Genomic DNA, 16,659 nt, shown 5'->3' on the forward strand with positions numbered 1-16,659 from the left:
CCATTTAAAACAGGGGTCCCCAACCCCCAGTCCGTGGACCAGTAACGGGCCGCGGCATGCCAGCAACCAGTCTGCGCAAACAAGCAAAGCCCCATCCGCAGGATGCAGGCAGCACACAAAACTACACCCCCTCCAATCCACGGAAAAACCTTTCTCCACAGAACTGGTCCCTGGCGCCCAAAAGGTCGGGGACCTCTGATTTAAAAGATACAATCAAGAGCCCATAAAGGAAACAAACAGGCTACAAAGCTTCCCCTCCACTGCCTAAATGGAGCGAAACATGTCAATCCTGACAAGACTGAATTGCTATAGATAATTACAACTTAGCCCTGACCTGAGAATTTACCACCTTTGGATTTGATTGTGGTTACACTGATGCACAACTCAGGGCTGTTCTTAGATTACTGGCTCCTACCCAAGGAGGAGATGACAGCCTTGGCTAGAGGATCTTTGCACAAATCCATCTTGTGTGCCAATTGGGTCTATACCTAGATCAGGAGGCTCTATTCACTGTCACTCAAGCTTTGTCAGACATCCTGTTCGGATTATTGCAACACACTCTAGATGGTGCTGCTCTTGAAGAGCGTCTGAAAATTGCAGCTAACCTAAAATACAGTGACATGGATGCTTCAATTCACCTAGATATTGTAATACCTCTCCTCAAGGAACTCCAGGTACAATTCAAGATGTTGATTATCGCCTATTAAGCCCTTCATGTTTTTTTTGTGGACTGCCCATCTTCAGTTACATGGTCTGGCAGTTGTTATACCACTAATCCCCTCTATTAAACAGTGCCATCTAATGCAACCCAGGAAGCACGACTTCTCTGTCGTGATACCTGCTCTTTGGAACAACATACCCTTGAGCTTGGGATGACCTTAATCTTGCCAACCAGCCTTTTTAAAGCAGTAAACACCAGTCTCTTCAAGCAAACTCTGGATGTCAGCATTGGGATTGTGGCGTAATGACTATTTTGCTAAATTTTGCTATAGGCAAAACTTGATAGTGATTGTTTATAATGATTGTTGTGTTTATTTTACTGTTTTTAGCCATCCTGAGTTATGTACTGATCGTGCAGTCATATAAATCTAGATGATAAATAAAGAAAAACAAACAAACATGATCCTGGAAGGTTTTGGGGTCTGCAAAATGGAACTGAGTACCATGTAGCCCAGAGGTTTGCTTATTTTCAGGGTAATAGATAAGAACCAAAATACTTGAAAGTTAAGAGACAGTTAAGTAGTTATAGCTTCAATTTTATATACTTACAGTGCAACTAGTGAATCTGTTCATATACGCTGTGATAACTCCACATTTACTCCCAGTAAAAAGTTGACAGCTGTCTGGCACCCAGGCACAACTTGTTACCTTATATAGAAAAAAAGGTGAGACATTTAAACAGTATTTATGCTTTATCTGCTGTTCATCTCAAGGACTGCCAAAGGGGATCATATTAAAAACAGATACTTTTAAAGAAAAACACTTCCTGTTTTTTAGTTCTTCAGCTGTTTTGCTCTTGAACTCATTCCATTCCTCCACTGAAAAAAGGCCACTGTCACACTTACAATAATCAGTTAGGTTGCAAATCTACACGCATTGACTCACATATAGAATTAAACTTTCTCCTACTGTAGTTACTCTGTGTCATGTAGCAAACTACACAAGAAACTTAAGAGTGCTGGAAATAAGCTTTCCAAGTAACAGAGGGAAAACTGCAACTCTAAACTCTGCAGCTCAAGCTTTTGATATAATACATGTACAATGTATACAATACATGCAACTGGACTCTAGAATTAAGTATTTTGCCCAAACTCTCCAGTTAATTCAGACAGAACCATTTTCTGATGACTATTGAGCAGTGATTCCCTAAGTCTGATAATATAATAACCATAAAGTAGCAACTTCATCTGTAGAGATAGGATCAAAAGCAAACTCAGATTTAAGAAAGTCAGGGAGTAGCATGAATATAAGAGCAGTTTATTGTGGTATTAATTTGCCTGGACCAGAGGCCATAAGATCAGGTATACACCTAAATTCTACAATTGCGTGGACAAGGTAGCAAAAACACTTATGAATAGTGTGATCGATGAGAAGCAGGAAAAACAGCAGCTGGCTCTTTGTTTGCAACTAGGAACATTCACCCTTTAATGTATTTGATTAAACAAGCTCAAAATCATAAAAGCTCACATCCTACTGATGATTAATTCTAACTGTATGGATTGCCTTCTGTTTTCTTTCTATATTGTACTATAATAACACTTAAATAGACTTAATAGTTTCCATCATTAAGAAATTAAATTATGGATTATGACATAATGTTTAACGTTTAGAAGGGACCTTGTAGCAAAGTTATAAGGTTCATTCTCAGTTTGATAAAACAGTGACTTATTAGACTAGGATCAATACATCTAAAGCAGACTTTATTTGTTAAGATGCTGTTAGGATTGCTTCCCCCCCCCCTTTCCCCCCTCCTCTAAATACTAAGTTAGTTGAGCAGAAGAGAATTAACAGGTCTTACCTGGTGAAACTGTGAGCTCTGTATAAAGTTTACTGGAGGTTCACTTTGCTTGCTTTTTAATCTTAAAATATTATCTGCATATCCCCAACTCAGAATGGCTGACCACTGGATATCTGTACTATGCATGCTTCTAACACCTGCAATGATAGTGAAATTCAGTTGACATTTCAAGATATTCTATCATTTTTATTATTATTATTATTATTATTATTATTATTATTATTATTATTATTATTATTATTATTATTATTATTATTATTATTATTATTAAAAAGGCAAACACTGGAACCTATTCTTTTACTGTTAAAATCCCTGTTATTTTAACAACTGGGAACCTTCTGTTTTACAAACCTATTAAAGCCTTACATAATGTGGTCTTCATCAGAAGAAATGCTTTCTATTTTCTCTATGGTAAAATCTGAAGCAATGAGCTTGTCGTAACAAGAAAAAATGTTGGAGTCCTTAAATTTCCTCATTTGTTTTTGTTGCATAATGGGTCCATAATAAATAGAACTACATTACTTATACAGTAATTGATTTCTGTGGGATCCAAAACATGTGTCAGCCAGGAAGCTACCTTAGGGCAGTAATTTCAACATGAAGCAGAGCGGAGCCATTTCATTGTGGATGTTTCTACAGTTGTCATCAGAATGGCTATAGCTTGCGTGGGAGCCATTTCACAAGCCTTCCACCCAATTTAAGACCTCTACAGCAATTACACTACCCAGTAATATACAGCATGGGCCCCAATAACTTATTTGTCATCTTTGACTGAACCAATGGACAGAAAGGATAATTTGGCCTTTTATGAACTCTGGTTTCCAATGTTTCTGCGAGGACTGTGTAACTAGAGTGCTTACCTTGCTCTTTGCTATAGATCATCAGAAGGCAGAATTTTCGGGACAAACCACAAATTGCTCTAGTCGGTAAAGCTTGCAAGGAGCCAAATCTTTCTCCATGTGGCTGGCTAAAGCAGACCACTGGATCAGGGGCACTGGGAGATCCTACGTACTCCCCCCATTTTAAGCCTCGGATCCAAGGTAAAGGACTCTAAAACAAAAACAACACAAAACAGCAGTCAGTGGTGCCATTTTGAAACATTTTTTTTAAATGCCAGGTTTAACGTGATTTTATTTCTAATGAAATTGTTAATCCCAAACACTTACTTGTGAACTGGAGGGTGGTTATTAGGATTGCATAGTGCATCTCATTAGAAAGCAAAAAACGTGCCCCCCCCTCTTGCAAGGGGCTAATGCAGCACCTGTTTCTAACTCCTTATCAGATATGCCTTTCCCTGGCACAGAGCCCAAATGCCAACGGCAGCCATGTGATCCGAGAGAAAAGGATAGAGACAGCTGCAGCAACTGTGTCCCCATCCATTCCAAAGTGCCTTTTTACCTTGCATTCTGATGAGCTGCACAGTCCTAGTAGCCATCTTAAATTGGCCGATTTGCGTAAAAGAAGCTACTGAAGACAAAATAATTGGTGTAGATAACTACACCATCATGGTTGCTTGGTGCATTTAAATCTATACTCTTTCTCTGCTGTCCAATTGTCTTTGCCTCTCATTTCCCTCCAGTTTTATTTCTCCACTTTCTCTTTTCTGCTCTTTCCACCTCAGTTATCTCTTACTCTAACTTCACCCCACCCCACCCCCGTTTCTACTGGAAGGAAGCAAAGAAGGATGTTCTTATGTCTGTGTAAGTCAAAGTCACAGTATAACTCTGCATGAAGGTAAGAATTTTTTTTTAATCCCATTTATATCCCGCCATTCTCCGAAGACTCAGGGCGGCTTACAATCTAAGAAGCACAAATCAATGTGCTTAGCAATAGCCTTCATTCTATGTATATGCCTGCTTATTAGGGCTTTTGCCCCCCCCCCAAGCGGCATTATTACAAAGTCAGCTTAATTGCCCCCAACAATCTGGGTCCTCATTTTACCTACCTCGGAAGGATGGAAGGCTGAGTCAACCTTGAGCCTGGTGGGACTCGAACCTGCACTAATTGCAGGCAGCTGGTGTTACTTAAGGAGGCATTAGCCCACTGCTCCACCAAGGCTGCCAAATGCAACTGGGGAACAATTGACTACCTGTAAATAATTTTAATTAATTTAGTTGAATTAGTTTAACTTAAGTAATCCAATTAATATACTGCTTTTATCTTGATTCTTTGGGGCAGGAATTTATGTCATTTGTTGAGCGGTGGACAGGGAATCTTCTTTACTGGTTCAGAATTGACAGCATCAATCTATTAAATAATTATTTAGTGATTTGGGAAAGGTCACCCATAACCCACATCCAAGTGTGAGGAAGCTCCTAGAATAGTTTCTCAATTCAGAGTCCCAAGCAACTACAGATTCAGAAACCAAGGAAATGTCCCTAGAAACAGATGAGAAGGGAAGGGAAGTTGCATACAAACCTCTAGAGCACGGGTGTCAAACTCGCAACGTCAGATGACGTGTCGCGACATATCGCGACTTTTTTCCCATTGCCGGCAATGGGATGGGTGCGGTTTTGGCATGACTCATCAGGCCCGCAGGCCGGCAGTTTGACACCCCTAATCTAGAGGGTTCTCTGGTGAGTACACCATGATTTATCAGATTAGAATTTTTATATCTAACCTGGGTCTAGAGGTTTAATAAAGCTGGATCACAATGCTATCTTTATCTTGAGCTAAAAATGTGATTTCATTAAACTTATCTCTAAAGAAACTGAGTAACAGTAGTTGAAGAGACAATGTTACTTTTAAACTTTTTTAAAAAAATTAGTAGTTCTTGACTTCTCGGTGGGAGACCCAGGTAATTGTTCTTTTAAAAATATATATGAGCATAAAATGAACAAAGAATCTAAAGCCTGAAGAATTACTTGATGCTCTTCCAATCCAGAAAAAAAAGGCTTATTGAAAGAAAAAAGAGGAGCTTAGGTAACACAGACTTGACAGACGTTTTAACAAAAGCTTTAAAAACAATATCGATTTCTCTACAGATATTCTCCACCCAATATCCTCCCACCATTAAAAAAGCAGGGGGAGATAAATGGACAGATAGACAAATAGTGAGCCAGCGTATAGGTGTACGTGTATGGTGTGTATCTATTACACTGCAATACTTTGCAGGAAGAAGTTCTGTTACATAATAAATAGGGCAGCATTATGAAACATACCGGATAGACGATCTCTTTCGTATGCTCCTTTGTTTCCCTGAAGGCAAACTGCACTAATAATCCCATTGCAGCAGGGAGCTCTCCTTCCATAGGTTTCGATCTGCTGACGTGGGCAGTGTGGAACAGCTGGCGAGGAGTCTGCCCATATGTTTTTATCATAGTCTCCAGAGCTCTTCTTTGTACTGGATCTTCAACAGCTGACACGTCCATTCCAAAATACGTCTAAAATGTAAATCAGAAACTAATTATATCTACATACCTGTACAAGCATATATGTGCATGAAAGGATACGAGAAGAATTCATTCTTAGGGCATGGATATATCTGCACTCCTGTTATTAGACTTATGTTTTTGTTTTAAAAGTCACAGTAGTGTTAAGAAATGCCTTCTCTTCCTATTTTTCCCCGCAACAAGCACCCTCTGAAGTGGGTTGGGCTGAGAGAGAATAACTGCCCTAGAAGCATTCAATTGATTTCTCTGCCTAAGGGAGGAACAGAACTCACAGTCTCCCTATTTCTAGTCTAAAACCTTAAACATTACATTGAGCTGGCACACATAAAACGTTTTCAATGAAGAAATTAAACAGCTAAGCAAGTATACTATACAGTTGAGACAAAACAATAGCACCAAAGCTCCAAGCTAACAAAAGTTCTCCTTACTTCCTCTTGGTTCAATTATCATCAAAATAAAAAGATCCAGATAGCAGAAGGGAAAAAATGGTAAGTTCCACACATAAAACACTAACACAAGAAACACCCCGTATCTCCCAGCTTCTGAACCTCTGCAAATTTACCTTTGATCCTTCTATAATTTAGCCACTGTCTAAAATATTTTAATTTTTATCATCACAGAAGCCATCTACACCTTTAAAGTGAACATCTTGGCCTGATTTTAGAACTGATTCTGTATGGATGCCTTGGAGTGTTTCTCAACTTTGGCAACTTTTAAGATGTGGGGATTTTTGGGACTTGCAAGTCCACACATCCTAAAACTGCCAAGATTAAAAAACACTGCCTTAGACTAAGGATGACATTTATTAGGAACTGGACCAAGATTGTTTCTGCTGATTATACCTGACTTCTTCACAAACTTCAATTCTACCATCTTTAGTATCCTGTTGGATTCTGAAACAGGAACTGATACATTAATTCCAATTTTATCTAACACGTCTTAAAAAGGGACGCTGGAAGATTGCTATTCGTTACTGAAGGCCAAGAAAAAGCTCAAGAAATCACTCATAAACTTCAGTAACATACGGCTGATACCCAGTTTTCTTTTGTCTTTTTAATGCAAAGCAAGCAGCGATAATTTTGAACTAATCACTGACTATAGTAATGGGTTGGTTGCAGCCTAATAAAGTATCTGAACACACAGAAGACAGGTAACGCTGTTCTGTAGCAGGAATGTCCACCTAAAGAATGGGAATACATTACATTTTAGATGAGCCTGGATCCCTCGAACATGCTGGGTCTGATACTGTCATTGAATGAAAGGCAAATGTCTTGTTTTTAAAAAAGGATACTTACGGCAGGATGAAAGACATTAATAGCTTGAACAGAGGCCTTGCCTTTTTGTTTATACCCAAATACTAAATCAATCCAGTGGCAGATGGTTTGGGAAACATGGTCAGACTCTAAAGCTTGACGGTGGATCAGGATAAATAATCTTGGGTCATTTCGAGCCCAGGGTGGGAGGTTCACATGGTTTACTCTTTCACCATTCTGACGTAACCCAAAATCAAAACCTAAGAATAGAAATAATTTATATTAGTTGGCTTAAATTTAAATAACTAATGTAAAAATTAATTTTCATGTTCACACCACATTTCTTAAAAATCAATTCAGAGCAGTGGTCACAAGATTCTGTTCTCCAAAATTTTACATTGACAATTGATTAAATCAACTGCATAGTTTTCATATAGCTTTAAATCTGACTTGAATTTTGGACTTGTGCATTTCTCCTGTTTCTCTCCTCCTCCAGGAAAGCTTCTTTTTCACCAATCTGCATGTCAACTCTACAAATGAGCATGGCTGCAGCCATTTTTCCTACTCATTTTCAGTTGCCACATAGAATGGAGGGAGGGGGGTTGCCCAGGTGCTTCGCTAGTCAAAATAATCTTTTCTCCCATGGGAACCAAGGTCATCGGCTGCTCCCGAGACTGCAGGCTGGGCTTTGCGTAAAAAGCCCGCCGAGATGTGTTGCTTGTATTGTTTTAGGAGTGGGATTTTTAAACTTTATATTGGGGAATTGCTATGTGTATCTCCAGACTTGGTTTCATTTTTGACATGCCGATACTTTGTAACTAATAAACATGTTCTTTGAGGAATTTGCAAGCCTTGGGAGTTCTGCTTTATTCCTCTCTGTTTGTCAGAACCATGACACTGCAGTTTATTATGAATGAACCAAACATTCTGAATGTATTACAGACCCATTTATTTCTTTTAAACAAAGTTTTTCAATAACAATAAAAATGGTGCTATTGACCTATGAGTAGACAATAAATTTTAACACAACAGTTGAGATATGTTTTGTTTACTGACAGTTGAAGATCCAGTGTTTTTTTTTAGATTTCTGGATCACTGCAACCATATGATTCCCAGGAGTATATAGAAAACAGTTAAAACATAAACAATAATGGCATAATCACAATATTATAAAAAAATGAAAATCAACTAACTGGAGCAATATAAATACTGGCATTTCACCAGAATTTAGTCTTAATTTGCTTCCAGAGGGAAGCAACATTGGAACCATTTTTATTCAAGGAGGCATAATATCGAGACCATTTTAGAGAATCCCCTCCTTCTGGCCTCAACCCCTTCATGGTAGTGGGGAACGAGTGAATGTTCCACTTCATCTAGAACAGTAATAGGTACACTAGTTGGAACTGGGTAAAAGCTCTTTGGGTCATAATCCTCATTTTTCCTTTCAGCCATAGTTGAGTCCGGAAGTACTCCTGATTCATGGATCTGCTTCCCTGAAGGATAGTACCTACTCCTTGAAAGATAAGACCAGAGCTACCAGAGAACCTTGTGAATGAACAATACTTCATCTTGCTTTGATTCAACTTCAGTTTGTTACTTCCCAATCATAGCCTTCAGGCACTGAAGCAAGATGCTAACTACGTTGTGTGGGTGGCAATATACAAGATACTGCACCCTAAACTAATTAATGACCTGTTTCAGTAACTCAGATTAAAACCTAGGGTGGAGAGAACCAAGCTCTGCAACACTCTGAGCTAATCTGAGCTAGCCTCTTCTTACCTACAACCACTGATTAGAACAGGGGTAGGCAATCTTGGCTCTTTTATGACTCGTGGACTTCAACTCCCAGAATTCCTGAGCCAGCCATGCTGGCTCAGGAATTCTGGGAGTGAAGTCCACGAGTCATAAAAGAGCCAAGACTGCTAACCTTGGATTAGAAACACCTACTGAAGGAATGGAAAGAAGGAAGGGATAAAACCATTGGAGCACAATACCCCAATCTCTAGCCTCCACAGATGGCCCAAAATGATAGCATGATCAACAAAGGGACTAGTGATCAAGGCACCGGCTAGAAAACAGGAGACATGAACTCCAGTCCCAGCTTAGCCATGAAAGCCAGTTGGGTGACTATAGGCCAGTCATTCTCTCTCGGCCCAACTTACCTTACAGAGTTGTGGGGAAAAATAAGAAAAAGAACATGTGTGCTGAATATGTTCACCTTGAGTTAGTTGTAAAAATAATGACAGGAAATAAACAAACAAACTAATGCAACCAGTGTAGTTTCCATCCTGTACCCAGACCTGATTCCCAAATGAAACATGTCCATCTCCACTTTTTCTTTTCACCACCCTCACGTGAGCCAACTGGAATAAAGTATTTTTTTTCTTGCCCATTACATCTGCAATCTACCAAATGAGGGCCAAAAATTCAACAATTGCAGCATTCAGTATTATTGAATGCTGGATGGATGACTAAAAATACGGCAATGTCTTTTTAAAGCATACCTTCCCTGTTAACTAAAAACTCAGGAAGATAAAAAAATTCTGGGATGAGTTCCTTCACATCAGTCATGGATTCGTACGATGAAAGCCGCCAGGTTGTTTTAGTAGAATGGAAAGTTCTGTCTGGAATATCAAAACTCTGATCTGAAAAGGAAACCATATTAAATTAATTAGAAATTAATATAACACACTTAGCTTTTGGTGATCAACAGTGAATACATTTAATTCTCTGTATTTTATTTATGTGTATACACTTTTACTGGTGCAGACACACAGGATACATTTGAGCACTTCTATTTCTAAGGATTGTAAAAAAAAAACCAAAATAAATATTTGCAATAGTCTGCTAGTTCTGTGTTGTGTCTATCGCCCATTCAAAGCTAGGAAATTAAAAGTATTTAAACAATAACAACCTAGGAAAACGTACCTTGATAAGCTAAAAACATCTTTGTGAAGGGAGGCAGTCTAACCAGAAAGTGAAGAACTGTTCCGCTATTTGAGTAATGAGATCCATAGTGATAAGGTTGTACAGGAGGCATGGGATCATCTTCTCTAGCTCCTTTACGATATTCTTCTTCTAGGTACTGCAGGAGAAAAGAACAGAGGGAAAAAAACATGCAGTTTTTGTAAATTTTATTTATTTATTTCCAAAGTTAAAATACAATTTTTTTTAAAAAAAGAGATCCATTTCTAATACAATTACTGCTTGACTTACAACTGCAATTCAGCCCAAAATTACAGTTGTAAGTCATGCTGGTTGTTAAGCAGATCACCGTAGACCAGACATGTCAAACTCGCGACATCACGTGATGTCGCACGGCATATTGGCACTATTTTGCCATTGCCGGCAATGGGGTGGGTGCGGCTTCTGTGTGACACGTCCGGCAGTTTGACACTCTTGCTGTAGACCATGCCCAATTTTACAAGCTTTTTCGTTGTGGTCATTTAGCAAACATTATGGTTGTTAAGCAAATCCATTCTCTGTAATAGGCATTTTTTGCTGGAAACTGGAAGTAAACTGTGGTTTCTGGCAAAAAAACCATTGTAAGCTGTGGTCATGTGACTGTAGGACGCTGCAAAGGGCTATAAATTAGAGGCCAATTGCCAAGTGCCCCGAATGCGATCAGCAGGGAGGGGCAGGGGGAGATCTTCAGAACTTTGAATCCAGGTTATAAGTAGCCTTGGGGAAGTCCATCATAACTTCAATGGTCATAAGTGATACTTGTGTACAGCAATACTAAACGTGTGCTGCTATTTAAATTAGCAATATAGTGAACTGATTACTTAATCTTATCTTTGGATTGATAACTTAAAAATCAATTTATCAATCAACATGATAAAAATGAAAAGTTTAAAAAAGCAATTTCCTTTCTATTAAAAAAGAGAAAAACTTCAGATATAAAAATTGGATGTCATCAGGACTAGAGAGACCATGAACAGTGTCAGTGAAGACATCAGACCAAGAGCACTCCATTCAAGACAATCTCAAAGAGGAAATCTGAAGAGGTTTTCTTCAGCTGCTAAGTAAATAAATCATTTATTATTTTTTATTTTTTATTTTTTATTTATTTATTATTTATGTATGTGTGTATGTATGTATGTATGTACGGACTTATATGCCGCCCTATCTCCCGAAGGACTCAGGGCGGCTAACAACAATAAAAATACAGCAATGCAAAAGTTAAAAAGAATTAAACTAACAGCCCCAATAAAATAATTAAAATTAATAAATTAAAATTTAAAAACATTTTAAAAATCCCTATCGTCAGTCCAGGTCAGCCTGATGGAAAAGGAATGTTTTAAGGCCGCGGCGAAAGGACTGGAGATCCGGGGCCATCCGGAGCTCAAGGGGAACTTGGTTTCACAGGGCTGGCACTCCCACAGAGAAGGCCCTCCCCCTGGGGGTCGCCAGCCGACATTGTCTAGCCGACAGCACCCTGAGGAGGCCCTCTCTGTGTGAGTGCACTGGGCGATGGGAAGTCGTTCTTGGCAGCAGGCGGTCCTGCAAATATCCCGGGCCTAGGCCATGTAAGGCTTTAAAGGTAAGTACCAGCACCTTAAATCTCACCCGGAGGGCAACCTGTAACCAATGCAGCTCATGCAGGAGGGGTGTAATATGGGAGTATCGGGATGCTCCCATCACTACCCGCGCGGCTGCATTCTGCACCAGCTGGAGCCTCCAGGTGGTCTTCAAGGGCAGCCCCATGTAGAGAGCATTGCAGTAGTCTATACAGGAGGTAACGAGTGCGTGAGTGACCGTACGTAAGGCACCTCGGTCCAGATAGGGGCGCAACCGGTGCACCAGGCGAACCTGGGCAAATGCCCCCCTGGCCACGACTGCTATATGATCTTCAAAACTGAGTCGTGAATCCAGGAGGACGCCTAAGTTGCATGCCCTATCAACGGGAGGTAACACCTCTCCTCCCATAACCAAAGATAGAACCTCTTGGACTAAACGAGATGACGGTACATAAAGCCACTCAGTCTTGGCCAGGTTGAGCTGGAGCCTGTTCTTCCCCATCCAAATCCATACTGCTTCCAGGCAACGGGACATCACGTCGAGGGCATCGCTGGGTTGGTTCGGGGTAGAGATGAAAAGCTGGGTATCATCAGCATATTGATGATACCTCACCCCGAAACCACGTATGATCTCACCCAGTGGCTTCATATAGATGTTGAACAGAAGGGGCGAGAGTACCGATCCCTGAGGCACCCCACAACTAAGGGGCCTAGGGGTTGACCTCTGCCCCCCTGCCAACACCGTCTGCGAACGGCCCGAGAGGTAGGAGAACCACCGTAAAACGGTGTCTCCCACTCCCAACCCCTCAAGACGTCACAGCAAGATACCATGGTCAATGGTATCAAAAGCCGCTGAGAGGTCTAATTGGACCAGGACAGAGGAATAACCCCTATCTCGGGCCCGCCAGAGATCATCCACCAGCGCGACCAATGCCGTCTCTGTGCTGTACCCGGGCCTGAAACCCGATTGGTACGGATCCAGATACAGATATTTTCACAGATTACTTAGTAATAGTACTACCAAACAGTACTACTAATTGAAACTAACTCATCAGCCTCAAAATGGGTTGGACTCTAAGCCAGTGGTGGGATTCAGCTGGTTTGCCCCACTTTGGCAGAACTGGTAGCTAATTTTTTTAATTGTCCAGGCCCAGAATGGACTTCCGGAAGCAACATCCACACAGAGAACCAGTTGTTCACATATTTCAATCCCACCACGGCTCTAAGCTCTAGCAGCAAAGAAAAGTAGCTCCCACAACAACTTGCAATCATTTCAGAAGACAATTACCTCTTATCAAAAACTAGAATGAGGAGGAATATTGAATATTGTATTCCCTTTTGCTCATTTGAATCATCAGACAGGCAGTTAGCAGAACAAAGACAAATTTCATGGTTTAACATGTTCTCTCTGTCTCTCATACCTTTTCAATTATAAATATGAATGATATGAACTGAAATATTTCAGTACCTTGTAAGTGTCCACGTAACGATCTTCCTTTTCCTTTGACTGTACAGCTATTGGTTTGATCAAATTTCTGAAATTACACCAATATTATAATTTGTCAATTCCAGAACTTAAGGAAGACAACAAATGCAGTCTAATGGGGTTTTTTTCACTACCATTATGTGAATTTGACAGAAAGTGATATATCTAGTAAATCATTTTAAAAGGCAAGCCATAATATTTTTACCTATAAACAGATGGATCATTCAAGTCCAATGTTTCACTAGTATAGTCGGAAAGTATAAAGGGAAATACTGGATACTGCATGAGATCGTTGAAGGAACGGCCAGCATGTTTATTCAAATGAGTGAGGTATTCAAAATTAGTGATCTGTCCAGTATACCACAGATGGGTTAATGCAGTAATATTGCCATACTCCAAGAGATTAGGAAGATTGTTTGTTAGGATATTGTGGTATACATCATCCCGCACCTACAAAGAATCAAATAATTTTTTACCAAGCCTTAAAGCATGAATCTTTTGAAATACACATTTTCAATATACTTGAACAGTCATGTGTTTATTTTAGAACTGTAGCCAGAGTAATACATACATATCTTCATGCCTCACTCACCTCATTCAGCTCTTGATGTGTAGTCTCATGAATAGGTGCTTGTCTTCCCTTTCCAAAATTTGTTGCATACAAGTAGTCCTCGACTTATGATGGAAAATGGGACCAAAATTTCTGTCCCTAAGCAATGCACTTGTAAAGGGCAGTGGAGGCGTGGCAAGGCTTGGGGAGAGTGCACAAGAGTGCACAATGATGTGTGAGTGGCTAGCGGGGCACAAACACAGAAGGGTCTAGAAAGGGTCTGCACGTGGGGGAGAGGGACCTAAGCGATTTGCGACCTTCTCTGTCAGCTTATCCACTGACATTCTGGGAAGGCTGCAAATGACAATCACACGATTGCGAGTTGGTTGTCAAGTGGCCAGGTCATGATTCCATGATTGTGAGATAGCTGGGATTGCTAGAAGGTTAAGGACCAGTCATAGCCACCATTTGTTCAGTGCTGTTGTAACTCTGAACAGTCACTGAATGAATGCTTATAGGTTGGGGACTACCTGTACATGCACACTTGCCCACAAACTTGTTCATGTTATCAAATGAAATGCCATCACCACGACATCTGTGGAACTTTTCCACTATAAGCTCTCAATATATAGAATCTCTCTCAAGGGAAAAACCATTAAACCCATAAACCTTTTTCTGACTGATCAATCATCAGAATTAAACTGTGATTATTTCTTCACTCTTGTGATCTTTTAAAGTATATATTAATATAGTGGTTTTAAATACTTCCTGCTATTCATTGGGATGGGTAACCTTAGGGCCAGAATATAACCTCCTAACCTTCTGGAGGAGGACATAGGAGATCTCCTATGATATACAGCAGATGTCCCCAACCCTTTGGGCACCAGGGACCGGTTCTGTGGAGAGAGGTTTTTCCGTGGATCGGAGGGGACGTGGTTTTGTGTGCTGCCTGCATCTCACAGATGCGGCTTTGCTTGTTTGTGCGGACCGGTTGCTGGCATTCTGGGGCACCGGTACCAGTCCAGAGACCGGGGGTTGGGGACCCCTGATATACCCCTGGTAAAGGTAAAGGTTCCCCCGCACACGCGTGCTAGTCGTTTCCAACTCTAGGGGCCGGTGCTCATCTCCGTTTCAAAGCCGAAGAGCCAGAGCTTGTCCAAGGACGTCTCCGTGGTCATGTGGCCGGCATGACTAGACGCCAAAGGCACTCGGAACACTGTTACCTTCCCACCGTAATGGTCCCTATTTTTCTACTTGCATTTTTACGTGCTTTCAAACTGTTAGGTTGGCAGAAGCTGGGACGAGTAACAGGCGCTCACTCTGTTACGCGGCACTCGGGATTCAACCTGCCAAACTGCCGACCTTCTGATCGACAAGCTCAGCGTCCTAACCCACTCAGCCACCGCGTCCCTTTTGATATACAGTATATCTATATTCAAAAGTTGAGATTTTCCTCTTCAGGATGCCTGGGTTTTCGCAAAGAATTGTTCTTTTCCCAGACATATATGCAAACCGGCAAGACTTGGAATGCAGAAGTGGGTCTGCTGCTCAGTTTTTCTCTGCCTGGATTCCCTTTGATTACTTTTGTAAATTTTCATACATATGAAACAAAGTTACACAAAGCTCCATCCAACATTATTATGTAGTCATCCAACATACTTACCTTTGTGTTGTCAAAAGCCAATAGTAATGTTCTGCCATTTGTTAAAAATATTTCTACAGCATTATCTCTTAATTGCCACCAACGCTTGTGTACTTCTTTAATTTCTTCAAATGTCCAAGAAAACGATGCTGGCTCAGTTTCTCCATGGACACTCTGAAGAAAATGCAGCATGTTAAAGTAATTAGCTTTTTCATAATAATAATACCCAGAATGTACTTCTTTGATATGGAAATATTTTAATGCTTTTGATATTTTTACTACGGGATGCATAAATTCTTAATGATTGTTTTATTTTGATATTTTATGCCAAATGTCAGTATTAATAAATATACCTATTCAATGCATTTTAACTAAGTAACAAACATTTCTAACTATCTTTAATACTTTCAGATGCCAGAAAAAATATACTGATGAAATTTACCTAACTAATGTTTTAATTTTTCTTTCAACAACATATCCATAAACATGGATATCTGAATTCCTAGGATTCTTACATATTATAGATTTTGCTTGAATTATAATCACTAAATGTACATAAACATACAGTATTTAAAAGTATGATTTAAAAACAATTCAAAACTTTCACTTACTGAATTTTCGATAATTTCAGCAGCATTGTCTTCCACAAAATACATTCCACATTTGCCTGCAAATGTTTAAGAAATATTTCTAATTCACACATTAGAGTACCATGGTTTATATTTAACCTACATATGATATCAAAAGACTGACATGAAAATAAGTTTAATTTAATTTATTAAACCTAGGTATTGCCCACCTCCAAACTGACTCTGGGCGGTGTACAATAAAAGCAAACAATATAGAAAATACAATATAATAAAATCATAAAAGAGAACAAGAACCAATGGTAAATGGCTAACATCTCACAGAGACCCAACACTGTTGTTTTTAATGTTTTAATGTATTTAGTTTTATAGTTTCAATATTTTATAGTTTAATTTTTGATTAAGAGCTGCCTAGATTTGGATAGTAGATGGGCAGCTATATAAATATTTTGAATGAATGAATGAACCATCTTAACCCAAGGCTTGGGAGAAAGTCAGGTCTTTAAGGCTTTCTGGAATGCCAAGCAGAGTGGGAGCCACACAGATATTGGGGGAGGGGGATCTCACTCCACAGCCAACTTGCCGTGGCCCACTTGCCATGGCCAATTCACTATGATCAACTCACCGCAGGACAATTTAACAGTTTGATTTAATTATTTCAAATAAATAAAAGAATTGTTTTATTTTTTGTCATTCACATTTCACTTCGTC

At 39.8% G+C, this 16,659-nt stretch overlaps 1 protein-coding gene across 1 annotated transcript in view; it reads right to left on the minus strand.

Annotated features, from left to right (window-relative positions):
• Positions 1-16,659, minus strand: part of LYST (lysosomal trafficking regulator) — a 98,156-nt gene that overhangs the window by 19,120 nt on the left and 62,377 nt on the right. Inside the window, exons 38-48 of the mRNA XM_083348208.1 lie at positions 15,973-16,028; positions 15,383-15,535; positions 13,375-13,619; positions 13,152-13,218; positions 10,092-10,248; positions 9,668-9,808; positions 7,206-7,423; positions 5,680-5,901; positions 3,379-3,568; positions 2,519-2,655; positions 1,270-1,368 (exon numbers count right to left, since the gene is read on the minus strand). Of these exons, the coding sequence (XP_083204334.1) occupies positions 1,270-1,368; positions 2,519-2,655; positions 3,379-3,568; positions 5,680-5,901; positions 7,206-7,423; positions 9,668-9,808; positions 10,092-10,248; positions 13,152-13,218; positions 13,375-13,619; positions 15,383-15,535; positions 15,973-16,028 (1,685 nt within the window). The remainder of the gene's footprint in view (positions 1-1,269; positions 1,369-2,518; positions 2,656-3,378; positions 3,569-5,679; positions 5,902-7,205; positions 7,424-9,667; positions 9,809-10,091; positions 10,249-13,151; positions 13,219-13,374; positions 13,620-15,382; positions 15,536-15,972; positions 16,029-16,659) is intronic.

Source organism: Vipera ursinii, assembly GCF_947247035.1.
Source record: "Vipera ursinii genome assembly, chromosome: 1".
NCBI classification, from domain to species: domain Eukaryota; kingdom Metazoa; phylum Chordata; class Lepidosauria; order Squamata; family Viperidae; genus Vipera; species Vipera ursinii.